Below are 26869 nucleotides of genomic sequence, written 5' to 3'. Positions count from 1 at the left end.
TACACATGAACTTTCTTTTCTAGGCCCATATTGAATACTCAAAACATAACTATGTAACAGGTTTTCCATTTCTTACTAGGATCCTGAATTTAATTGTGCTGTGATCACTAAGGTTCACTCATGGCAGGGGTAAAATTCATGGACTATTATCTTCAATTTATGTTTATGACATTGCACTTAAAACTTTAAGGTCATGTTAACATTAGCAGCTAAAGATAAAATTAGCTGTAACTGAGGAAGGTAGAATGCCTACTGATACCACTTTGGAATGTTTTCAGTGGGTTGGTAAGATAAGGTAAAAGCATAATAAGGTGTGGAGGGGTAAGTATGACAGTGTGTGGTTGTGCCAACAGCATTCCTGTACTAGGAAACTGTTTGAAGATTGAAGTTAGCAATACTCACCCTATTCACTTGATTCTCAGGATATTTCATGAAACAACCAGAACTCGCTATACATTTTCTACATTTCCAACAACGAAGAATACTTATTTCCTTTTGATTACGATTTTTAGTTATCGATTCTTCACTTCTTTTCATCTGTGGGAAGATTAATGCATTTTTAGAATGTTAAACCATGTCAGATAAACTTGATTTTCTAAATCCTTAGCACAACATTAGCTACAAGTGGGGCATAAAGAAGAAAACTATCTTTTATTGAGGTGCCTACTAGCTGCCAGGTCTCAGGCTAGGGACATTCTATAAACCATGTTTGGGATTGAAACTTCCACTTAATACTGATGACGATGCATTATATTATTAATTACCAGCTTATTTTCTTTTTGCAGAATATTTTACGTTTACTGCTTTCCATTTGTCTCTCACGAAAAGCAGTGAAAAGTGAATGTTGAAGAGTCAATTCAATAAGTTATTGCAGTGGTTTTAAAACAGTCATGAAAAAGAACTATAAACATTCTTCAAATAGGATATTTGGAACAGCTACATTAAAATTGAAGTATGATAGGATTTATTGAGTTGTAGTTAATTATGTAAAAATTAGAAGTGCTAATTACTTTAAACTGACAACAAAAACCCTTTACCTGAATGCAACAAGTTCTCCTTTATATTGTACTCAATGGAACAGTTAACTATGTACATCTTCTGACATATGTGTCAAACAATGACTCAGAGAATAGCACCCAATTTTTGTCTGTTTTTACACCCAAGATTTTATATCAATACTTTGATTTAGACCATTTGAAATAATAGTTTCACACTAATATGTAAAAATCCCAAAAGAGAAATTTATTAACTTGCCTGGTAATTATTCATTATAAAGAAAGGTAAATGTTATTTATTAGGCTACCCACAAGGGCCTGGCTAGTTCCCTGGCCACATTTCCTCATTTGTCCACTCTCATTTTTCATTCATTCACCATTTACTGAAAGCTGATCATTGGCCAATGAGTCAAACTCTGGGGACATGAAGTCTAAAACTTATTTTCTGTCTCAGAGATGCTCACTATGATATAGATGAAGAGTTTTCTAATCTAGCACATTAGAATCACATGGGAAGCTTTAGAAAATAGTGATGCCTAGGCCCCACTCCTAGAAATTTTAATTTATTCTAAAACAGGACAGGTTTTTTGTTTTTTCTGTTTTTCCTGGCAAGATGGCTGAGTAGAGGCAGCTAGCCCTCACTTCTAATGCAAGAAAAGTCTAAAGCAACAAACAGTCACCTGAAGAATAGAGTGTCCAGTAGAAAACAATAGAACCCAGCTAAACAGTGAGGAAAACTCCCCAAGACCTGGAAACTCGTGACAGCAATGTCAAAGGATAGGAGAAACTCCTGACCAGGACTGGTGCAGACACTTAAGAGACCCTGCACTGCTGGGACAAGATAGGCAGGGGAGGGCCAGCAGCCAGTGCTCCCAACTTAGACACCTGCAAACCAGGCTGCAGGGTAAGTCTCATGGACAGTATGCCCAGCATGCGAAGTGGCTAAAAGCCCACGCAATTGTACTTTCCCAGAGAGAAAATACATGCAGAGTCACCCCTCCCCTTTTGGTCCAGGCTGCTGCTGGACATTGCCATTTTGGGATAAGAGCTCAGAGTCCTGCTGACCCAGTGGCTCCACATACCCCAACAGAAAGCACAGGAGTGGGGATGGGAGTGTGCCAGCTACCTGGATACATAACTTCCTTCTTTCCAGGAGTGCAGAACCCCAATCAACATAGGGGAACTGCCCATGCCAGCGGACAGTTGGGGAGCACACTGGTCATCTGGATCAATGCCTTCCTCCTCTGGGGTCTCAGAGCCCCACCCAACTCAATGCCCTATGTCTGCTCCAAGGGACAGTGAGCAGGGGTTGCACCAGCCCCTTGTGCTGGTTGCCTAGATCCATGCCCTCCTCCTCTGAAGCTCAGAGCCCCACCTGACTCAGCATCCTGCACCATCCTCAGTTGGCAGCAAGAAAGGGCTGTACCAGTCCATTGCTCGGGTCATCTGAGTCCATGTACTCCTACCCCTAGAGCTGACACAGCAAGCCCAACAGCACCAGCAGAGAGTGCACCAGGGGTATACAAAAGCCTCTTAGATCCATGCCATTTTACCTGACAGCCATCTGTCAGTGTCCCATCTGACACAGCAGCCTGCCCGCACCAGCAGAGAAGGTACAGAGAGTGAGTCAGCACTTACAACCACACCCACCCAGAACCAAACCTATGAAGCTCAACCTGATAAATACAAAACACTTCTACAGGTAAGAGTCTCTCCACTAAAAAACCATTTTAAAATTTAAAGGACATGACTACACTACCAGATGCCCAGACATCAATGCAGATATACAAGCATGAAAAAAAAAGGGGGGGAAACATGACACCTGCAAAAGAAGACTACAGTTCTCCAATACCAGACACCAAACAACAGGAAACTGGTGAATCGTCTGAAAAGAAATCCCAAATGTCAAAATATTAAGGAAACTCAATATGATGGACCAAAAAAATGGATAGAAATAATAATGAAATAAAGAAAAAAAGATGATGATCTAGGACACGTATGACAGATTCAACAAACCGACAGAAACAATATAAAAACCAAGCAGAAATGCAAAAGCTAAAGAATTCATTCAATGAACTAAAAAAACAACTAAAAGCAGACTAGAACAAATGCAATAAATGATTTCTGAACTAGAAGACAAGTTTTTTAACACAGTGGGACCAAGAAAAAGGAATTTTTAAAAATGAAGAAAGCCTATGACATATTTATGATAACCCTAGTGTACGAACATCCATATTATTGGTGTACTGGAATGGGAAGTGAAAGGAAAAGGCATTGAAAGCTTCTTTAATGACATACTAGCTGAAAACTTCCCAAGTACTGGGAAAGATATGATCCCACACATCCAAGAAGCTCAAAGATCCCCAAACAGATTGAACCCAAAAAGGACCTCAATGAGACACACTGTAGTTAAATTGTCAAAAGTCAAAGACAAAGAAAGAATTCTAAAAACAGCAATAGAAAAATGAAAAATCACATACAAGGGAATCCCCACCAGGCTAGCAGCAGACTTCTCATAAGAAATCCTACAGGCCAGGAGAGAGTGGGATGACATATTTGAAGCCCCACTTCTGTTGAACATTCAGTCAAACAGAATTTTTTTCACCAGCACAAGACCAAAAGAAAAGAAAAAAAACCTGCCAACCAAGAATACTATATCCAGCAAAGATTTCCTTCAGAAATTAAGGAGAAATAATATTGTTCCTAGAAAAAGAAAAGCTGTGGGAATTCACCACCCCAAGACCAAATGTTCAACAAATCTTCAAGGAAGTCCTACATCCAGAATCATAAGAGCAATATATATCACCATAAATACTCAAGAAAGAATAAAAATCAGTAGTAGAACAGATACACAAAAGAGAAAGAAAATATATCTTATCACTACCAAAAAAAAAAAAAAAAAACCCAGCAAAAGTAAACAATAAAAGGGAAAGAAAGGAACAAAAGAAATATAAAACAATCATAAAAAAATTAATGAAATGACAGGAACAAGGCGATCACTTTCGATAACCCTAAATATAAATGGACTAAATCACCCACTTAAAAGATAGACTGGATGAATGGATTAGAAAACTAGACCCAACTATATGCTGCCTTTATTTATGCACTTCACCAATAAAGACAAACATAGGCTAATAGTGAATGGATGGAAAAAGATATTCCACACAAAAAGGAACCAAAAACGAACAGGAGTGACTCCTGTTTGTTTTTGGTTCCCTTTTGTGATATAATATAGCATTCAAACCAAGAACTATAAAAAGAGACAAAGAAGGACATTATACAGCGATAAAAATATCAATGCAGCAAGAAGATGTAACAATCATAAATATCTATGCATCCAATATCAGAGCACCCAGATATATAAAGCAACTCTTATTAGATCTAAAGGGAGAGACAGCCCCAAACAATAATAATTGGGGAATTTAACATGCCGTTCTCAGCAATGGCAAACAGACTGAAATCATATCAATTATATTTTCAGACCACAACAGAATAAAACTAGAAATCAACAAACTTTGAAATCTATACAAATACATGGAAATTAAACAACATGCTCCTGAATGACTAAAGAGTCAAACAAGAAATGAAGGAGATCAAAAAATTCCTTGAAACAAGTGAAAATATAAGCATGACTTACCAAAACCTATGGCATACTGCAAAAGCAGTACTAAGAGGTAAGTTTATTGCCATAAATGCTTACATTGAAATAATACAAAGTAAAAATAAAGAACCTAACAATATACCTCAAAGAACTGGCAAAACAAGAACAATCCAATCCCCAAATTAGTCGAAATATTTAAGATCACAGCAGAATTAAATTAAATAGATACACCCCCAAAAAATGATATAAAAGATCAATGAAACAAAAAATTGGTTTTTGGAGTAGATAAACAAAATAAACAATCCATTAGCTAAGCTAACTAAAAAAAAGAAGAGGGAAGATGCGAATAACAAAAATCAGAAATGAAAAAGGAGACATCACAACTAATATAACAAAAATACAAAGAATCATTACAGACTATTACAAACCATATGCCAACAAATTTGAAAATTTGAGGAAATGGATAAATTTCTGGACACATACAATCTACCAAGGCTGAACCAAGAAGAAATAAAAAACTTGAACAGACCAATAATGAGTAATATGATTGAATCAGTAACCAACAGTCTCACAACAAAGAAAAGCCTAGGACAAGATGGCTTTACTGCTGAATTCTACCATATCTTTAAAGAGGACTTAATACCAATTCTCTTCAAGCTATTACAAAAAAAATGAAACAGGCCATTCTTCCAAACTCACTCTATAAGGCCAACATCACCCTGATACCAAAACCAGACAAACATACAACAACAAAAAAAGAAAACTGTAGGTCAATATCTTTGATGAACAAAGATGAAAAAATCCCCAATAAAATATTAGCAAATGGAATATAGCAACACATCAAAAAAATTATACACCATGGTCAATTGGGATTCATCCCAGGAATGCAAGTATGGTTCAATATATACAAAGCCAAAAAATGTGATATACCACATCAACAAAATCAATGACAAAAAACATATGATTATCTCAATAGACACACAAAATGCATTTGACAAAATTCAACATTCTTTCATGATAAAGACTCACAGCAAATTAGGTATAGATGGAAAGTATCTCAACACAATAAAAGCCATATATGACAAATCCACTGCCAGTATCATCTTAAGAACAAGACCAAGACAAGGATGCCCACTCTCACCACTTCTATTCAGTACAGTATTAAAAGTATTAGCCAGAGCAATCAGGCAAGTGAAAGAAATAAAGGGCACACAGATGGGAGAAAAATGAAGCCAAATTGTCCCTGTTTGTGGATGACATGATCCTATACATAGAAAAACCTAAATACTCTACCAAAAAACTCCTAGAGCTGATAAACAAAGCAAAGTTGGAGGATACAAAATCAATATGACAACAGTCACTAGCATTTCTATACACCAACAATGAACTAGCAGAAAAAGAAATCAGGAAAGCAAACTCACTCACAATAGCTATCTAAAGAATAAAATACCTGGGAATAAATTTAACCAAGAAGCTGAAAGATCTCTACAATAACAACTACAAAACATTGCTGAAAGAAATTAAAGAGGACACAAAAAGATGGAAAGACATTTTATGCTCACGGATTCAAAGACTTAACATTGTGAAAATATCCATACTATCCAAAGCAATCTACAGATTAAATGCAATTCCCATCAAAATATCAATGACATTCTTCACAGAAATAGAAAAAACAACCCTAACACTCATACTGAACAAAAGACCCCGAATAGCCAAAGTAATCCTGAACAAAAAAATAAAGCTAGAGGCATTACACTATCTGACTTCAAATTATACTACAAAGCTATAGTAACCAAATCAGCACAGTACTGGCATAAAAAGACACATGGGCCAATGGAACAGAATAGAGAACCAGAAATCAACCCACTTATTTACAGCCAACTGATCTTTGACAAAGGTACTAAGAACATATACACGGGAAAGGAGAGCCTCTTCAGCAAATCATGCTGGGAAAACTGGATATCCATGTGTAGAAGAATGAAACTAGACCTGTACATCTGGCCATATATAAAAATCAACTCAAAATAGATTAAAAACTTAAAAATTTGACCTGAAACTATAAAACTCCTACAAGAAAACATAGTAGAAACATTTGAGGATGAAGGTCTGGGCAAAGACTTTGTGAATAAGACCCCAAAAGCACAACCAACAAAAGAAAAAATAAACAAATTGCCATTATGTCAAACTAAAAGGCTTCTACACAGCAAAGGAAACAACAGAATGAAAAGACATCCTATAGAATGGAAGAAATATTTGCAAACTGTACATCTAACAAGGGATTAATATCCAGAATGTAAGGAACTCAAACAGTAAAAACAAAACAAAAAAACCCACCCCAATTTAAAAATGGGCAAAGGAGCTGAATAGACATTTCTCAAAAGAAGACATAGAAATGGCCAACAAGTATATAAAAAAAAAAATGCTCTACATCACTAATGATCAGGGAAATGCAAATCAAATCCACACTGAGATACCATCTTACCCCAGACAAACTGGCTATTATTAAAAAGACAAGGGGTAAGAAATACTGGCTAGGATGTGGAGAAAGGGGAATGCTTACACACTGACGGTTTTATGAATTAGTGCAGCCATTATGAAAACAGTATGGAGGTTCCTCAAACAACTACAGATAGAAGTGCCATGTGACTCAGCAGACCCATTACTGGGTATATACCCAAAAGATTGGAAATCATCATGTTGAAGGAATACCTGCACTCCCACGTTTATCCCAACTCTATTTACAATAGCCAAGATATGAAACCAACCTAAATGTCTATCAATAGATGACTGGATAAGGAAAATGTGGTATGTATACAAAATGGAATACTACTCAGCCATAAAAAAGAATGAAATTCTGCAATTTGTAGCAGCATGAATGAACTTGGAAAAAATTACAGTAAGTAAAACAAGCCAGGCACAGAAAGAGAAATACCACATTGATAAGTCCTCATTCAGAAGTGGGAGCTAAAAAGATAAATAAAAGAAAGAAAGTCCACAATATGTTGAACTTTCAGAAGGAGATAACAGAACTGTGGTAGCTAGAGGTGTGAAAGGGAGAGGGGAGGGAGGTTAGTGAGAAATTGGTTAATCAACACAAGGAATGATTAAATTTTATAATGATGAACATGCTAATTATCCTGATTTGATCATCACACATTGTACACAGGTATTGATATTCAACTCTGTACCCACAAATATGTATAATCAATTAAGCTTTAATAAAAGGAATAAAATGGGAAAGGGAGTAGAAATGAGTACTTTTTATTTTATTTATTTTTCTTTACAGGTTAAGACAAATTTTATTAGGAAAGATCAGTTAGTAAGACATTTAAACTAATTATGAAAAAATGAGGTAACCTGGCAGAGGTATATAATGCATATATCTAAATATATGCTCAATATTGATCATTACAGAGAGTTAAATATGTCATAAAATCTTTTAAAAATTTTTACTTATTTTTTAATTGAAATATTCATTGTACATATTTATGAAGTGCAGGGTTATATTTCAGTATGCATATAATGTGTAGTGATCAAATCAGAGTAGTTAGCAAATTCATCATCACAAAAATTTATCATTTCTTTCTGAGGAGAACATTAAAGTCCTCTCTTCTAGCCATTTGAAAACATACAATAAGTTATTGTTAATTATAAATGCCTAGCACTACTGTACACCACTGGAAATTATTTTTCCTGTCTAGCTATAATTTTGTGTCCATTAACTATCTTCTCTCTGTATGCCCCCTGCCCCCTCCCCAGCCTCTAGTATCACAATTCTCTCTATTTCTAATAGCTCAACTTACATATTAGCTCCCACATAAGAGTAATAGCATGCAGTATTTATTTTTCTGTGCCTGACTTACTGCACTTAATGTAATGTCTTCCAGGCTCATACATGTTGCTGCAAATGACAGAATTTCATTCTTTTTCATGGCTGACTGGTATTACAGTGTGTATATATACCATATTTTCTCTATCCATTCATCTGCCAATGGGCACTTAGATCGATTCCATATCTTGGGCATTGTGAATAGTGCTGCAATAAACACAGGGGTGCAGATATCCCCTTGGTATGCTAATTCCATTTCCTGCAGATAGATACCCAGCAGTGAGATGCTGGATCATACCCTATTTCTATTTTTCATTTTTTGAGGAACCCCCATTCTGTTTTCCATAATGGTCAAACTAATTTACATTCTGACAAAAAGTGCATAAGAGTTCCCTTTTTTCTGCATCCTTGCCAGCATTTGTTATTTTTTTTTCTTTTTGATAATAGCCAATTTAACTGTTGTAGTGCAGTCTCCATGTGATTTCTTTGATTGTATTCAATGTTGGAGTTGTCTGTGTCTCTGCTGCCTGGAAGCTAGGGCATTTGGCAGCTTCTTGCTGAAGTATGCAACACTGGGCTGTGTCCCAGGGGTCATGGACGAGGTCTTGAGCTCTTGGGAGAAGCACTGTAGTGCTCCGCAGCTCCTCAGCTAGAATGGGTAACCCTGGATGGCATGCTTTGCAGCTCAACTTAAGTGGCAACCCTGGATGGGACTTCTGGGGTTGCTGTCAGGACCTTGTACCTTGAGGGACAGATACAATGAGGTGCTCGCTAGCCCCTCAGATGAAGTGGGAGACTCTGGGCAGGGTCACTGGGGCTTTGGGCTGGGCTCTGCCCACCAAAAGAGGCAATTTGGAGCTACTCAACTGAAGTGGGTGAAACTGGGCGAGGTTGCTGAGGCTGTGGAGGAGGGGTGGCCTTGTCACCTGAGGAGAGATGCTGGGGTACTCTGCAGCTGCTCAGCTGAAGTGGACTTTGGGCAAGGCCACTATGGTCGTGGATAAGACCCCTGTATCCCCAGTAGAGATTCTGGGTGCTCTGTAGCTCCTCAGCTGAAATGGACCACTCTGGGCAAGGTCATCAGGGTTATAAGTGGAACACTGTAACCCCAAAGAGCAGTGGGGTGCCTGGCAGTTCCAGTGTTAAAGTGGTCTGCTCTGGTGTGGTTTTTGGGGTCCTGGGTGGGTCCCTGCACCCTCAAAAGAGACACTGGGCTGCTCTGCAGCACCACTGCTGTAGTGGACCACCCTAGGTGAGGTCATTGAGGTTGTGGATGGGATTCTGTGCCCAAAGACAGATGCTGGGGCACTCTGCAGCCACTCAGCTGGAGTGAGCCACTCTGGATAAAGCTGCTGGGGTTGTGGGAAGGACCCAGCACCCCAAGAGAGATGCCAGGGAACACTGCAGCTCCTCAACTAAAGTGGGCCACTCTGAGAGAGGCTGCTGCAGTTGTAGGTAGGCCCCTGTACCCCTAAGAGAAATGTTGGGTCACTTCATAGCTCCTCAGATGAAGTGGACCACTCTGAGTGAGGTTGCCCGGGCTATAGATGAGCTCCCACAACCCCAAGAAAGACACTGAGTCACTCCACAGATTCTCAGTTGGAGTGGGCTGTACCATGCAAGGTCTCTGGGGTTGTTGGTGAGCCCCTGTGCCTCCGAGAGAGCTGCTGGTTGCTCTGAAGCTTCCCACCCAGGGTGGGTGGCCCTGGGCAGGCTCACTAGGGCTACAGACAGGGCTCTGTGCTCTTAAGAGAGGTGTGTGGGCACTCCAATTTCCTAGCTGAAGAATGTGTCTGGGTATGTTTGCTGTGGCTGAGGTGGTACCCTGTGCCCCTGGGAGAGGTGCACAGGTGTTACACTGAAGAGAGCAGGGCTGGTGGCAGTGGCAGAAGGCCCCAGTCAGTTGGCTCTCTGGCTCCAGAAACTGCATGCACTGGCTGCCCGTCCTGAGGGTAACCTCTGCACTGCGCTGAGCTGCATGTTCCCAGGTTGCAGGGCGCCATGCTGGCTCAAGTCCTAGTGTGATGAGGGGGCCTTAGGGCTGGAGATGTCAGAGCTATTGAGTAAAATGTACTCAGGTGTTGACTTTAATTTCAAAATAGCAACATGCTGCAGCAGGCCAGGACCCAGGCTGTGGGGGAATTCATCATGATCTCCCTTCCTGAATTAATGCAAACCATGTGTGCTCCCAGCAGCTTCCCACACTGGGATCACAGTCTGCAAGAGCTGAACAGCTCCCTTGTAGCTTAGATTGCAGGCTTCTGTGGCACAACTCTGGCTTACCTTTTCTCTACAGGCAGAAGTTCCTCCTGGTTTCCTGCTGCTCCTGGCTGGGGGATGGGGTGGTAAAGGCCAGTATTTTCTTCTATTCTCTATGTGGCTATCCTTAGCTTCTGTGCTCACTAGTGTTTCTGTTACTCCTTTGATGTACTCCAGCTCTTTAGTTATTTTCACTCAAGTGTCCTTGCGTATTTGTTATTTTGTCTGTCTTTGAGGGAGACATGAGCGAGCAATAGTCTTCTAGTCAGCCATCTTGCTCCCAGGGATGAGTACTTTCTAAAAGTTACCCCGGTGATTACACAATGTGGTCAGGGTGATGACAGAGATGCATGTACACAACTAAAATGCCACAGCTCTAAGAACTGTAAGAGAGGGAACACAGATAGACCATAACCAAATTAAAGGAAGGATTTAAGTAATTCTGGCAAGGAGCTCAGAGCAAGTTCCTCTTGAAGCCAAACTAGCTCTGACCTTTCAGAAGCTAGGCAGCAGTTCTGTCTCCACTGACTTATCTTCAGAACCCATCTTAGGGCACTCTTTAACCTACGACCTCATCATCGATCATCAATCATCAAAATCTCTTAAAGTGCATATGTCCTACCCACAGCACTTACCTCTTACTTAACTTCTTTAACATCCCTACCTTTCTATACCTTTCTCAACCTCCTTTTTCCTCATCTTCTTTTGACACTGGTTCTCAGCCAGAAACAGGGACTGCAGAATCAACTATGGAGAAATTCCATATCTGCCTGTGTCCCTGTCTTAGTCCATTTTGTGCTGCTATAACAGAATACTTGAGACCAGGTCATTTATAAAGAACAGAAATTTATTTCTCACAGTTTTGGAGGCTAATAAGTCTGAGATCAAGGGACAGGCATCTGGTGAGGGCCTTCTTGCTGCATTATCCCATGGGAGAAGATGGAAGGGCAAAAGAATAGACATGAGAGAGAGGGAAGGGGGCTGAACTCATGAACTAGCCACCTCTTAAAGGTCCCACCTCTCAACACTGATGCATTGGGAATTAAGTTTCCAACATATGAACTTAGACAGAACACACTGCAACCACAGCAGTCTCCCAACTCCAAGACACCCACCAGCTTCCTGAGATTCTTCCATGCCCTCTTGGGGTACAACTATATAGTAGAAAAAGCCCTGTAGGTAATTCTAATAAATTTTCATTGAAATTCACTGAAAACTATACTCTCTCTGTGTGACAACTCTTCTATGTTTATTATTTTAAAATCTATATATCTAGTTTGGATCTTCTTCCAAAGCTCCAGACCAATATTTTCAACTTCCAGATGCCAAATGCACATCTCCACATCAATCCCCTTCAGGGTCTTTGTACTGGCTATTCAGTATATAGCTTTGCAAATCTATATGGTAGCCACTCGCTAGATGTGGCTTTTGAGCACTTGAAATATGACTAACCTGAATAAAGATGTGCAGTAAGTACAAAATATACAGTGGATTTTGAAAACTTAGGGAAAAAAATGCAGAATATTTCAATGCTTTTTATATTAATCTGTTAATGATAATATTTTTAATATACTGAGTTAAGCAAAAATTTTATAAATTAATTTCACCTGTTTCTATTTTTAAATGTGGCTTTACAGTTATGGCTTGCATTATATTCCTACTGAACAGCACTTACCTAGACCTCCTCATTCCAGATCTTTGCATTGCTGGCTCCTTTCTCATCATTCAGATCTCAGCCCAATGTCACTTACTCAAAGATATAGTATAAGAAGCACCTGGTGAGTTTATTTAAATACAGGTCACTGGGCCACAATCCAAGAGATTCTAATTCAGTATTTCTAGGGTAAAACCCAAAAATCTACATATTTAACAAGCACACTATGTGATTCTGTTACAGGTGATCTGATGACTACACTTTGAAAGACACTGACCTACAGAATACAATCTAAGCTCCCTACTTAAAAATAAATAAATAAATAAAGGCATTTTGGTAGCATGAGTGATCCTTGTGATAGAACTGTTCTGTATCTGATTGTGGTAGCGGGCACCTGAATCTATGCAGTGATAAAACTGCATAGGATTAAATACACACAGAAATGAATGCACGAAACTCGTTAAATCTGAATAAAATAGACAGATTGAAGGGTGTACAGGATCTCACTGTGAATCTACAATTCACAATTCATGCATTAGCTCAAAAAGTTAGAAAAAAAACCTTTCATACATACATTACAAACTCAAAATTATAGAACCATAATATTTTTACCAATTAACCATCCTGACACACGAATAATTCTCTATAACACTTTTTCCCTAACTCTTAACTGCATGCTTTTTGATTGTCTCTTTATATAATAACTTTGTAATATTTTTTACAAAGTGAATAAAAAGATAATTCAGTCTTTCTTAAAAAAACAAAACAAACAAACAAACAAAAAACCAAAACGGCCTTTTACACCCTTTAAAACCTGACTCCAAACTGATTCTCAAATCTTGGCACCAACTCCATGAACACTTCTATGCAGATCTTTGCATAGTTCCCTAAAAATATTTTTTTCTGCTTTTCCACCTTCAAATTTTCTGCTCTCTCTTCCTGTAATACTTGCCTTTCCCCTGACTTAATGTTAAGAAATAATTCTCATCCTTTAAGGTTGAGTTCAAATTTTTCTTTTGCAGATAATCCCCAGGAAAACACAATTACTCTCTCCTCTGTGTTCTAATAGCACTTTTGCACTCCACAGCATTAGTCATTCTGTATTATCTCTGTATATGTATGTCTTATAAATTTAACTGTGAGTTCCTAAAAAGAACTGTACTCTATTCAACTCTGTATTCTCACAATCAAACATGATACCTGGCACCAAAAAAGACTCTCAACAACTGTTTGTTGAAATCAAATGAACAAGATCTGGCAGAGAGCTCAGCTTACACAATCTTTTTCTAATACCAGTTGTTAAGTATGTCTAGCCAACTAGTAGGACACCAAATAGAAGACCTTTTGCAGTAGACATGAGGAGCCTACTGGGGAAGAAATACAGCTGTGTTTATATAGATCTGAGCTTAAAAGAACTGAAGGCTACCCAACAGTGATCTATTCTTGGAAGAGCTAAGTTGCCTTCTGTCAGAGAACTTATGCTAAAAGAAGGGGTTCAACATGGTAACTCAACCTATCAATAAAATGGTAGTCTTTGAATGTATTTGAATACAGCATGTTTATTGGCTGCTAAGTGAAATCCATCCTCAATCCAGCAGTTTAGACACTAATATGGGTCTTAGGAACAGAGCTAACTGCATAAGTAAACTGAAAACAATGCTTTCTGGGCACTACGACACATGGGGTCTAAACAATTTTGGGTAGCATAAACCACATGGCTTTAATATTCTGAGACCTTGGGCAGCAACTAGAGAACTATTCAAGCAAGCAAAGAAGGAGCAGAGACAAGATGATATTGGCGAACAGTACAAGATAACAGGGAAATGATCTTATTCCTGAGTACCCAGATGCTCAGATGCCCTCAGATGCTTGATGATCTCAGATGCTTAAGATGCCCGAGGATGCTAAGAAATACTTATAGGAACTCTGCAAGGGGGTTGGTTTCTGAGTAACAGATCAGAAAAACAAACAATAAGATTCTGATATTAACGTTCAAATGGATTCAGGAGAACTTACAGACTGACAAGGCCTAAGAAATTCAGGTATCTTAGTCTTCTATTTTCTTCCCAAATCCTGTTCCTCATTTTTTACTCCAATTCTGATCAGATCAGATGAATCTAATTTTCTAAGATAGAGTGCTCTCCTTGAACCCTAGTTCTTCCTACCAATGTTGGTCTTTGTCATGGTAACCTGATCTTCTTATCTCCATGGCTGGTCTCTTGAACCAAGCTATGTGCTAATATCTGCTTGACTTTCTTAATATTGCCTGCTCATAGATTTCCTCTTAGTACACTTCACTACCTATCCTGATATTCCTGTTGCTTTCTGGCATTTCCTGAATATACTGGGTATGTAGAAAATAATGTTTTGCTGAGTTATGTATATCTATCAAATACTGAAATATTATACAATATTGAAAACATCACATTTGTTAATATCACCACCAACCTTAGCAAAAAGTTCTTTAATTCTTGGGCAGCAGTCAAGGTCATAGGGGTAGATACAAATTTTCCAAAATTCCAGTTTTTCTTTAAAGTTCAAATTTTATCACTTGTAATAAATACTGCCAAATATTCGTCTGAATAAACATTGTTGTCAATCATTCAAGTGAAAATGGTGTGCCACAGAAAGGTGGCTAGTTAAGCTCTCAATTAAAACAACTGAATAAGGCTCCTCAAGACTACCATAGCCTTCAGTAGAATGCAGAAGAGCTTTAGATGTTCTCTTTCCCTCCCCCCACAAAAGCTATTAAAAAGACATGAATTTAAGAGTAAAGATGTAATAAAATCAATGACATTCACTGCTTTGATACACAGTTTTTTTAAACTGTATGTGTGTGTTGGTGAAGAATAAAATGACTACTAGAACAGGTTGTCTTCATTGCCTTGGTTCAACTAAGGAACCAGCAGTTTTATCCACTGTTGCTTTTGTATTATTAGTAAAAATGTCAACATGGGGAAAAGGCAAATAACATCTCAGTGTTACCAACAAAATAGTTTTGACCTGATTCCCTGAAACCGTCTTCACACACAAGGGGGCATGGACCACATTTTGAGAACTGCCACTTTGCATAAAACAGCTGTCTCAAAAATGTTGCCTATGAAAATCTTATTTCCCAATAACAGCCTTTAAAATATTTAATTAGGACAGATGTGTCCCTGTGGAGAAACATATTCGTAGCAGATTAAGTTGAAATTTTCTGTAACACCAAGCACTAGAATTATAACCTCCATAAAGAAATTGCATTCCTTTGTTTACCTTCTGCTATCTCCTACTCTTTATGGTAAAATACCGGCATTTGCCACATATATAATTTCATGGTCCTGGGTATCCAATCTTTTCAGTCATTCTTGTTTGTTATTATGGATTTAAACTTGAGATGAAATGGACAAAATTATAAACTATTAAAAGTAACCTAAAGTTAGAAAACATAAAAAAACCAAAACAATTTCAAAAATTGAGATAGACTCCAGATATTTTCAAAACCAAAAAAAAAAAAAAAAAAAAAAAAACTTTGGAGGGGATAAAGGCACAAATAGTCTAACTAGCAGATTTTACCAATCTTCTTAGAAATGGATAATATTTGGGCCGACCCCGCTGGGAGTGCAGCGGCGCTCCCACTGCAGGTTCGGATCCTATATAGGGATGGCCGGTGCGCTCACTGGCTGAGCATGGTGTGGGCGACACCAAGCCAAGGGTTGCGATCCCCTTACCGGTCACAAAAAAAAAAAAAAAAAAAAAAAGAGAGAGAAAGAAAAAAAATGGATAATCTTTATAACTTATGTAACTATGATCAAGAAAACAGAAAAGAACAGATTCCACAAATAATTTTATAACATTAATATAACACTGACATATATTTCCAGATAAGGAAATATAAAACTAGACAAGGAGAACATAAGTAAATTATAGACAAATCTATTTATGAGTACAGACACTAAAATCTTAAATAAAATATTAGCCAAACCCATTAATAAATTAAATATCAGTTTTAGGAATTTCAAGGATGATTCGAATTGCAAAAAAAAAAGTCTATTCAATACATTCAACAAACTAATTGATTAAAAGAAAAAACACATGGTCATCTTAAAAGATGCAAAAATAAAACTTTTGGTGACATTTAACACTTGGGCACAATTGAAAAGCAAAAGCACTTAGCATCCTAGAAATAAAGAAACTTCCTTAACCTGATAAAGAGAGTTTATAGAAAACTTTAGCAATTAAAATACTTGATGGTGAAACTTTAAAAGCATTTCGTCAAAATCGTGAAGAGCACAATGATGCTCACTTTTTGCCCTGGTATTCAACTTTGTACCAGGACTCCTAGCTAACAACAGAAAAAGACAAGTAAATAAGAGGAGTGAGGATTGGAAAGGGTTAATCCGTGAAAAAGAAACTAAGTGCCTGTTATACATGACACCATTTTTCCCTTTTAGGCTACATAAATTTCCATTTTGTTAGAACTATATATAAGTCACAATGGTTAGCAAGTATGTTCTCTGTTGCTGAGGAGCTGAGGAGTACACATGTATGGATAAACAATATATGCATTATATTACACACAAACACACACCCCATGTCGATGTGGTATTTCTTCCCTCACTACATATGGAGATGGGTAACGACTATTTGCTCTCTCAGGATTTTCACCTCAACTATATCACTTTCATATATTTGATATATAAAACATGCCTATACTAGTAAATATATTTCATTTAAAATGTTTAAATTCAACTTTTGGACTTACATTTGATAATTCTTTCAGCATTACTAATCAGCCAAAACAAAACAAAACAAAACCCACTCCCACTATGTACATTTCTCACTAGTTTACATGGTAAGAATAAAATCATGTAAATATTTTCCTACATGGTTTCCCTTATTTGAAGGAGAAATTGTGCTGCTCAAAGAAATCTGCCAGGATACAATGTTAAATAAAAAAATATTGTATGTTCTCAAATGGCTAGAAGATCAAATGTTCTCATCATGAAGAAATAATAGTTTTGTGATGATGAATATGCTAATTAATCTGATTTGACCATTACACATTGTATATGTGTATTGAAATACAACTCTGTACCCCTCTTCAAAGAAAAAAAAAAGTAATATTGGAAAGTAATATTGTGGAAATCAACATTAAATGTATTTTCAAGAAGTCAATATTAAATGCATTTTTAATAATAATAGGACTCGGGTCAACTTTTAATCCTTTTTATTAAAAAAGTTAAATATTTATCTCTAGACAATTTGTTAATGAATAAATGCATACCTAAATACTTTCAAGAGCTAATATAGTCACAGGATTGAAAATATACCATTTTCTTTGACAAAATAATTTAAGTGGTACACTGGAAAGGGGAAGCAAGACTGAAATTATTTATACCATTTTCTTTGTCAAAATAGTTTCTGTGGTACACTGGAAGGGGAAGCAAGACTGAAATTATTTATTCTATTTTCTTTGTCAAAATAATTTCTGTGGCATGAAAGGGAAAACAAGACTGCAATTATTTGGGAAGGAAACAGGGGTTCAAAATTGGATGCAGACTTAGAGGGTGGAGGAAATATGGAAATGCCTGTCAAAGGGTACAATGTTTCAGTTATGCAAGATGAGTAAGTTCTGGAGACCTAGTGTACAGCATGGTCACTATAGTTAAAAATACTGTCTTGTATACTTAAAATTTACTGCGAGTAGACCTTAGTGTTCTCATCACACACACACAAGAAGTAATTATGTGAGGTGATGGATATGTTAGCTTAATTGTGGTGATCATTTCACAAGGTTATGTTTATCAAAACATCAAGTTGTACACCTTAAATATATGTAATTTTAATGTGTCAATTATACCTTAATAAAGCTGAAGAATAAAGAAAAAATAAATAAAACACAAGGATTTAAATAAATAAGTAATAAGCTAACGACATTTGATAAGCTTTTTTGGTACTAGAAATAAATAATTTCTGATGTACTATTAGTTTCCTGCTCTGGGTACTGGTTATATGGGCATGTTAACTTTGTGAAAGTTCATCAAGCTGTATGCTTGTGATCTGTTCATTTTTCTGTATGCATATTTCAATATAAAAACGACTTTAAGAGCTTATAGTAACTTCAAAGTGTGTCTCTCTTCCTCTCTCTCTCTCTCCCTCTCCCTCTCATCAATATAACCACGTTTGCCTCTGAAAACAGTAGATAAAGAATGCTCAATATGGAGCAATGTCAACAGTGAAAACTCTCAAGGAAGTCAAGTATTTCCAATGGGACAAAGAAACACAGATGTATTTTCCTACTCCTGCCTATACGAGCGGATTACTTATCCATCTTCAAGGAAAAATTGGAGAATACGGAAGTGTAGGAACGTGTTCAGGGTGCTCTCTCATTATAAAAGTGATATATGACAAAGATCAGTTTATATTTGGATAAACAGTCCCAGCTTCTTTTACCACTGAAGTTTTGGTTAAATGCTAAAGACGACTTTCAGAATCCAAATCCTGAACAATTGGGAATGGGCCAAAATAGAAAAATCTAATGTAAGTTGAAGATAAAAAAATAATTTTGTGACATACTATTTGTTACGTTGACTGACATGCTAGTATTTTTTAAGCTTTACTGAGGTATAATTGATGCACAAAAAATTGCACATATTTAATATATATGTATTGGTGTATTTGACCATACACATACACCTATGATAATATCACTACAATCAAGGTACTAAACATATTCATCAGCTCCAAAAATGTCCTCATGTTCTTTTGAACATGTTGTACAACATGTTCTCTATGTTGTACAACAGATCTCTAGAATTTATTTGTCTTGCATAACCGACACTTCATACCTCCATTCTCCATGGGAAGTAACAATTCCCCATTTCCTCCTCCTCCCTGCCCATGGCAATCACCATTCTATTCTCTGCTTCTGTAAGTCTGACTTTTTTAGATTCCACATATAAATAAGATCATGAAGTACTTGTCTTTCTGTGACTGGTTTATTTCACGTAGCATAATGTCCTACAGATTCATCCACGTTGTTGCAAATGTCAAAAAGAAGGATTTCCTTCTTTTTAAGTCTGAACAGTCTTACATTGTATATACATACCACATTTTCTTTATCTGGTCATTTGTTGATGGATACTTAGGATGATTCCATATCTTAGCTATTGTAAATAATGCAATTAATATGGGGACAAAGGTATCAAAACACACAATGGGAAAAGGACAGCCTCTTCAACAAATGGTGGTGGGAAAACTGAATATCCCCACTCAAAAGAATGAAACTGGACCCCTATCTTACACCATACACAAAAATCAACTCAAAATGGATTAAACACTTATACATAACACCTAAAATTGTAACGCTGCCCAAAGAAAACAGAGGAAAAGCTTCTTGACGTTGGTTTTGACAAAGATTTCTTGGATTTGGCACCAAAAGCACAGGTAACAAAACCAAAACTAAACAAGAAAGACTACATTAAACAAAAAGCTCTGCATGGCAAAGGAAATAATCAACAGAGTGAAAAGGCAACTTATAAAATGGGGAAAAAATATTTGCTAACTATCTATATGATAAAAAGCTAATAATGAAAATATGTAAAAATCTCTTAAAACTCAATAGCAAAAAAAGGCCCAACCCAATTAAAAACCAACATGTTAATCTTTTAAAAAGTCAGACAACACAAAAGACATTTTGTATTTCATGCATAGAACTTTGTGAAGTATTATAAATTTTCTATCAGAATACTAAAGAAAGACAAGTTCAAATCAGTATTTTCTAGCAGTTTCATCATCTTCTTGTGTTAACATCTCATTATTTGTGGGGAGGGAGAGAGGAATGAATAGGTGCAACATAGGGGAATTTTAGGGCAATGAAACTATACTGTATGATACTATAATGGTGGATACATGGCATTACATATTTCTTGAAATCCATAGAACTATACAACACAAGTAAATACAATGCATATTATGGACGTTACTAATTATAATACATCCATATTCATTTTCCAGTTGTAACAAGTGTACCACACTAACACTTGTATAAGATGTTATGATAGAAGAAACTGTGGAAGGGAGAGGGGGTGTTCTGTACTTTCTATACAGAAATAAAAACGGCAGCTTTCTGTACTTTCTGATCAATTTTTCTGTAAATTTGAAATTGCTCCAAAAAGAGTCTATTAATTGAAAAGAATCTAATTATTTTGGTATCTAATAATAGTATCATCTACTCAAAGTAATTACTATTCATTAACAAAAAGGGGAAGTTTACTTTGTCTTGCTTATTTAGATAATTCAAAATAGCCCTTCCTTTGAAATTTGATATCAACACTGATTTTCTTTTTTTAAAAATTTAATTTTATCAATATACAATGTGGTTGATTATTGTGGCCCATTACTGAAACCTCCCTCCCCCCCCACCCCAACAACCTCATATCTGTTTGCTTGTCATAACAACTTCAAGGAACTGTGATTTCAACACTGATTTTCTAATGTAAGAAATTTTCTGCCTTGTTGGTAGAGTACCTGTACTAATCTGCTTGGCCTGCAAGAACAAATTATCACAGACTGGGTGGTGTAAACGATAGAAATTTATTTTCTCACAGTTCTAAGGGCTGGAAGTTCAAGATTAAGATGCTAAAAATGTTGTTTTCTGGTGAAGCCTCTTTTCCTTGCTTGCAGACAGCCATGTTCTTGCTGTGTCCTCACATGACCCTTCCTCTGAGGACATACTTCTGGCTGGTGTCTCTTCCCCTTCTAATAAGAACACGAGTCTTACTGGATTAGAGCCCCACCAATTTGATTTGTGTAACCTTAATTACCCCGTAAATGCCCTATGTCCAAATACAGTCACATTGGTGGTTAAGAATTCAACATATAGATTTGGTGAGGGGAGATAATTTCATCTATAACATTCCTCCCCCTGTGACCCCCCCCCCCCAAATTCATGTCCTTCTCATATGCAAAAAACATTTACCCCATTCCAACAGCCTCCAAAAGTCTTAACCTATGCCAGCATTAACTCCAAGTCCAAAGTCTCACCTAAATATCATTTAAATCAGGTATGGGTAAGATTCAAGGTATGATTAACCCTGAGGCAAAATTTCTTCCCATCTATAAAATGGTGAAACCATACAAGTTATGTACTTCCAAAATACAATACTGGGACATGAATAGGACAGCCAAAGCCACTGCCATTCCAAAAGGGAGAAATCAGAAAGAAGGGGTGACAGATCTCAAGCAAGTCCAAAACCTAGCAAAGCAAATTTCACTAGATCTTAAGGCTCAAGAATAATACTCTTTGGCTTAATGCTCTTCCTTATGGGCCCAGTGTGACAGTGCCTTTGCCTTCTAGGCCCACTGGGATGTCAGAGCCACTACCTTGGCTCAAGGCAGCAGCTTTGTCCTTCAGGGTATGGGCAGGAGCAGCCTAACCTGCTGAAACTGAGGAGGTGGCCCATACTCTGAAACAGAGGAGGCAGTGGCCGTTCTGCCAATCCTCTAAATCACCCTTGAGGACATTCTTCCCTTTTCTTGAAGGATAAGGCATGTTCTCAGCTAGATAAGTCTATTGTCCTATTCTGTAGAATCCCAGAAGTCCAAAAGCCTTCCATTATTTTGACCTGTCTGCCCCCTTTAACTCTAAACTTGCAGTGTTTCTGCTTGAATAATCCCATTTCTATTCCTGGTTTCCACTGAGATGGCTGATTAAACTATAGGGAATCCCTTATGAAGAGATCGTCTAGTTACACACTGGGAGTTCTCTCCAGAACATGCTTTATAATTTTTACAATATGAATAGGCTGAGAATTTTCCAAATCTTAATTTCTGATTCCTTTTTCCTAACCAATTCCTTCTACAATTTGTCCCTCTCCTCTTTCATTTTACTACGAGCAGGAAGGAGAAACCAGGCTGCATCTTCAACACTTTGCTTAGAAATCTGCTCTGCTAACTACCCACGGTCATTACTCACAAGTTCTACCTTCCACAAAACACAACAATACAATTCAGCCATTTTTTTCCATATTATAACAAGAATTGCCTTTTTTCCAGTTTCCCATAACACATTCCTCATTTCTGTCTGAGAGTTCAACAAAATTATCTTTAACATCCATATTCCTACCAACGATTCCTTCAAGGCAATCTAGGCTTTTTCTAATAGATATATCAGAACTCTCCCAGCCTCCACACATTATCTAATGTCAAAGCCACTTTCACATTTTTAGGTATTTGTTGCTGTAGAACCCCATTTCAGAATAATACAAAAGTCTGTATTATTCTGCTCAGGCTGCCATAACACAATTCTACAGACTGGGTGGTTTAAATGACAGAAATTTATTTTCTCACAGTTCTGGATCATGGAAGGTTCAGGATCAAGGTACTAGCTGGGTTTCTTTCTGGGAAACGTGAAAGAAACCTCTCTTCCAAGCCTGCAGATGACTGCCTTTTTGCTGGGTCTTCACATAGCCTTTCGTGTGTGTGTGTGTGTGTGTGTGTGTGTGTGTGTGTGTGTGTGTGTGTGTGTGTGTGTGTGTGTGTGTGTGTGTGTGTACTTCTGGTGTCTCCTCCTCTTCTCATAAGAACACTAGTCCTATTAGATTAGAGCCTCACTCTTATGACCTCATTTAACCTTAATTACCTCCTTAAAGGCTTTATCTCCAAATACAGTCATATTGGGAGGTAGAGCTTTAACACATGGACTTGAGGAAGAGGGAGACACAATTCAGTCCATACCAGTACCTACAGAACCCAAGCCAGTCCTCTCAATTTTGACATTATTAGAATGCTCATGTTTTATTGTGTGTCTTTTCTGTTATACTTAATGCATAGAATAAATACATGGCATAAAGGAGAAAAATATTGAATTCATAATCTCTCAAAAGGTAAAAATCACCTGTTAGTGAACAAGAAAAAAATCAAAAAGTGAAATGACCAAGAAATTTGGAGCTTCCATATTATCAGTATATTTCTTAAAAATTGGAAAAGATAAAAAGACAAGTGAGGTAAAATTGTTAAATGTATAAAAGGAGCAATGCCTAACAACTCAGAAAGTAAAATGCTTAAATGATTTAGCCAGTTCAGACCATTTCAGAGCAAATAATATTTCTAAATTTCATTTTTTTTTAAGCTTCCCATACACTCTGGGGGCTTATATAAAAAATGTGCACAGTTTTTGGCTTACAAGCTCCATGGTGTATTTGTAGCCATTAGATTATGGCATAATCAATCACCTAAAAGTTATATACTGGAAGTGCTCAGTACATTATATCTCCACGAAATGAAAAGGAATATTCCTTTTGTAGACATAAAGAAACAGCATGTTCTTAATGTAAGAAAAATCTCATTGTTATGTAGGACTATTATTCCCAGAAGTAATCCACAACTGCTTTGTAGAAGTGAGCTTTGGAACCTGTGACTATTCACATGAACAGAACATCATATGTAATAACTCTGCCAGGAAGGAGCTGCACACATACTTATTATTTCGTAAAATTGATAATGTATGAGCTCCCCTAGAAGTATAAATTCACATCCCAAACCTGAAGTTAAAGATTCACAGGTGATTTGGAGAATGTCAGAATCTGAAAATGTATAAAGGAAAAGAATCCAATCAAGTGTTACCCTACCTTTGCTATACACAGACTTTTTCAGGGTAACCAAACAGGTGGTAAGAAAAAAATCTTCAGTTTAGAAACATGGTGCTAATAAATGTAGAATGATTATATTAAAATTACCATTGATATGATGATATGATGATATGATGGATCTAGATAAAACCATCAAAAGATGCAAAAACTATTTAAAAAAATGATAGAGCACTTTATAATGGATGGAACCACTTTATCTACTATATGAAAAATAGAGGAATATGTTAAATGACACCATGAGGACACTACTAGCCAAATCCAGAATGTGGGAAATTCTATAGGACAAATGACTTATTTTTTTCAACAAATAAATTTTTAAAAGAGGGCAGAGAAACTTGAGATTTGAGACACAGTCATCGCTTAAAGGGTACAAAAGTTCAGTCAGACAAGAGGAACACATTTTTTGGTATCTATTGCACAGCACAGTTACTATGCTTAATAGCATATTGTGGGTATGTATGTATGTATACACATACATATGTATATCATAAATCACTTTGCATCCCATAAATATACAGAATTATAATTTGTCAGTTTACAGTAAAAAACGAGAGACAGAACAACCAAAAAAAAAAAAAAGAGAGAGAGAGAGAGAGAAACATCCATCAAATGCAATGTGTAGACCCTTGTTTGAATCTCAATTCAAACAAATCAACTCTAAAAAATATATTTTGAGACAACTGGAAAAAAATCACACACGTAATTGGTACTGGATGATATTAAAGAAATGTTAATCTTGTTGCATGTGATATATAATAGTTATGTTTTTTAAAGGTCCTTAGGCCAGAGGTAAGCATTGACGTATTTACAGGCAAAATTATATAGTGTAGAAACAAATTATATAATGTAGAAAATGAACAAGAATGAAAGAGTATTAATAACTATCAAAGCTGGCTGATGGATATATAAGGATTCATTATGCCATTCTATTTTTGTGTATGCTTCAAATTTTCCATAAAAAGTTTTAAAATCTTAAACAGAATTTTCAAATGAGACTTTTCCTCACCTTTTACTTAGAGATTTGGCCAATACCGACTTCCTTATAGCAGTGGACCATTTTTTCTTACCTACTGTTCTTCTGAGGATATTGACCTTCCCAAGTCCTGGCTTTCATAGGGGTCTCAGGTCCCACCTCTTTGCTTCATGTGTACCCAAGGCCTCAGTCTCCTGCGTGGCCATGAGTACTAATGAGTACTAAAACCCAGGCACTAGACTAGTGAAGCTAGCAACCCCACCCTCACACCAGGGTAGTTTTTATTTGATGTATCTATTTGCCAAGCTCTCCCCACCATGGTTCTTTTTGGTTCCTGGGGCTTTCCTTTCCATTGTTACAAGTTCATCTATGCATCTTTCAGCATTTAGTCAAATATTTCTACAGCAGTTCTAGGTATTTGTAGCATATGTTTTCAGGTTATCATAACTGAAGGCTCCCCTTCTGTTAACCATTCCAAGAAAAACTTCTAATTCCAGTCATTTGGCAATATCACTCAGAGTTACAGTCATGATTCTTAAGATTTGGCCTGAAAACTTCAGGATCCTGAAGGGAAGGGGGAAAAGGACAAAAAGAGGTTACGGTGGGTTGAGAGCAAAAGCTTTCTTGCCAGCCAGCTCTTTCAAAAAGGTAAAACGGAGCAAAATTTCTCTCTTTTACAGACCAAGGAAATTTTATCCCATATACTCTATAAACAATAAGCAAATATGTGACTTCAAAAATTATAGGCCAGAAATTACAGTTCCAGCCAACAAGGTTTTACTTTATGAAAATCTGAAGCACTTCTATTCTCCATACTGAAGGTGGAATCCTTCTTGAAATGCAAAACATATTATTCTCCTGCTCCCTTCTGGGGCTTCCCAGTCCTCTGCTGACCAGGCTACTACCCATGCACTGCCTCAGTCTGCTCTGCAGTCCAGCAATCCAGCCCTCTTTCAGTTCCTCTACTCCACCAGCAACCTCCTTCTGCTCCAATCCCTGGATCCCTGGGAACCTTGTCTCTAGCCTCTAGGGAGTGCCACCACATCCTTCAAGTCTCAGCTTAATGTCTCAGTGTGGGAAAGGAGATGGGGAAATGTCAGGTCTTCCTTGGCCTAGGTATGACCCCCTCTTATTTTCCTCCAAAGGCCTTTTTATGTTTTCTTTTAGAAAATTCATCACACTGTTAATTACTTGTTCCTTGTTTGTCTTCTTTGCTGATCTGCAAACTCCTCAACAGTTTAATAAAATATAGTGCTAGCACAGAGCTGGGCACTTATCAGTAGAATGAATGCATTTGAATAAGCAAGCAAGCACAAGCAAGACAAAAAAATAAGTCACCTTATCCTTATTCTGCTTAAAGTCAGAGCACAATTTATTGGCATCACCAGGATAAATTTAGTGAACACCACCATGGGAAACTGTATTACCTTCATAAAACTATTATAGAGATTAACTTTCTATAGACTCCATTACAGAACACAGCCTGAGTTTCATAACATCTTATATGGTTTGATGACTGTCTGTTACTGCATGTATTGAAATTATTTATAATCCTCCTTATGAAACTATCCATCAGAAAATACATAGTTTTCCCCTTTTTAATTAGCAATGGGCCAGAAAGTAGTATACCTTCCATAATTTTAATCCTAAAATCACATATTAAAACATGAAGTCAAGGGGTTGATTTTTTTAAAAAAACTAGCTACTATTTTTGAGTACAGTACTTATTAAGTGACATTAGCTCCTCTAATCATCACGATATTCCTATGAGGTAGGGATTAACTTTATTTTATAGATAAGAAAACTGAGGCCTAAAGAAGTAATTTCTCAAATTATTCCCATCAATTTGTGAGGAGGATGTTCTTATTTTCTAGAGTCTGGAGATTTCTAAGGATGAGATGACTGAGGTAGGCTGAAATACT

The 26869-nt window shown here is 37.0% G+C and overlaps 1 protein-coding gene across 6 annotated transcripts in view; it reads right to left on the bottom strand.

Annotated features, from left to right (window-relative positions):
- The window catches only part of RNF180 (ring finger protein 180), a 247587-nt gene that overhangs the window by 205448 nt on the left and 15270 nt on the right, over positions 1 to 26869 (bottom strand). For 5 of the 6 annotated variants that reach the window (XM_063086191.1, XM_063086192.1, XM_063086195.1 and 2 more), the window contains one exon: positions 403 to 537. In XM_063086191.1, coding sequence (XP_062942261.1) covers positions 403 to 537 — 135 coding nt within the window. Of the gene's footprint in view, positions 1 to 402; positions 538 to 26869 lie in introns of those variants that run through there. The other variant, XM_063086194.1, reaches the window with a different exon arrangement.

Source organism: Cynocephalus volans, chromosome 2, assembly GCF_027409185.1.
Source record: "Cynocephalus volans isolate mCynVol1 chromosome 2, mCynVol1.pri, whole genome shotgun sequence".
Classification (NCBI taxonomy): domain Eukaryota; kingdom Metazoa; phylum Chordata; class Mammalia; order Dermoptera; family Cynocephalidae; genus Cynocephalus; species Cynocephalus volans.
Note: the sequence above shows the minus strand (reverse complement) of the source record. Positions and strands in the feature narration are given on the sequence as shown.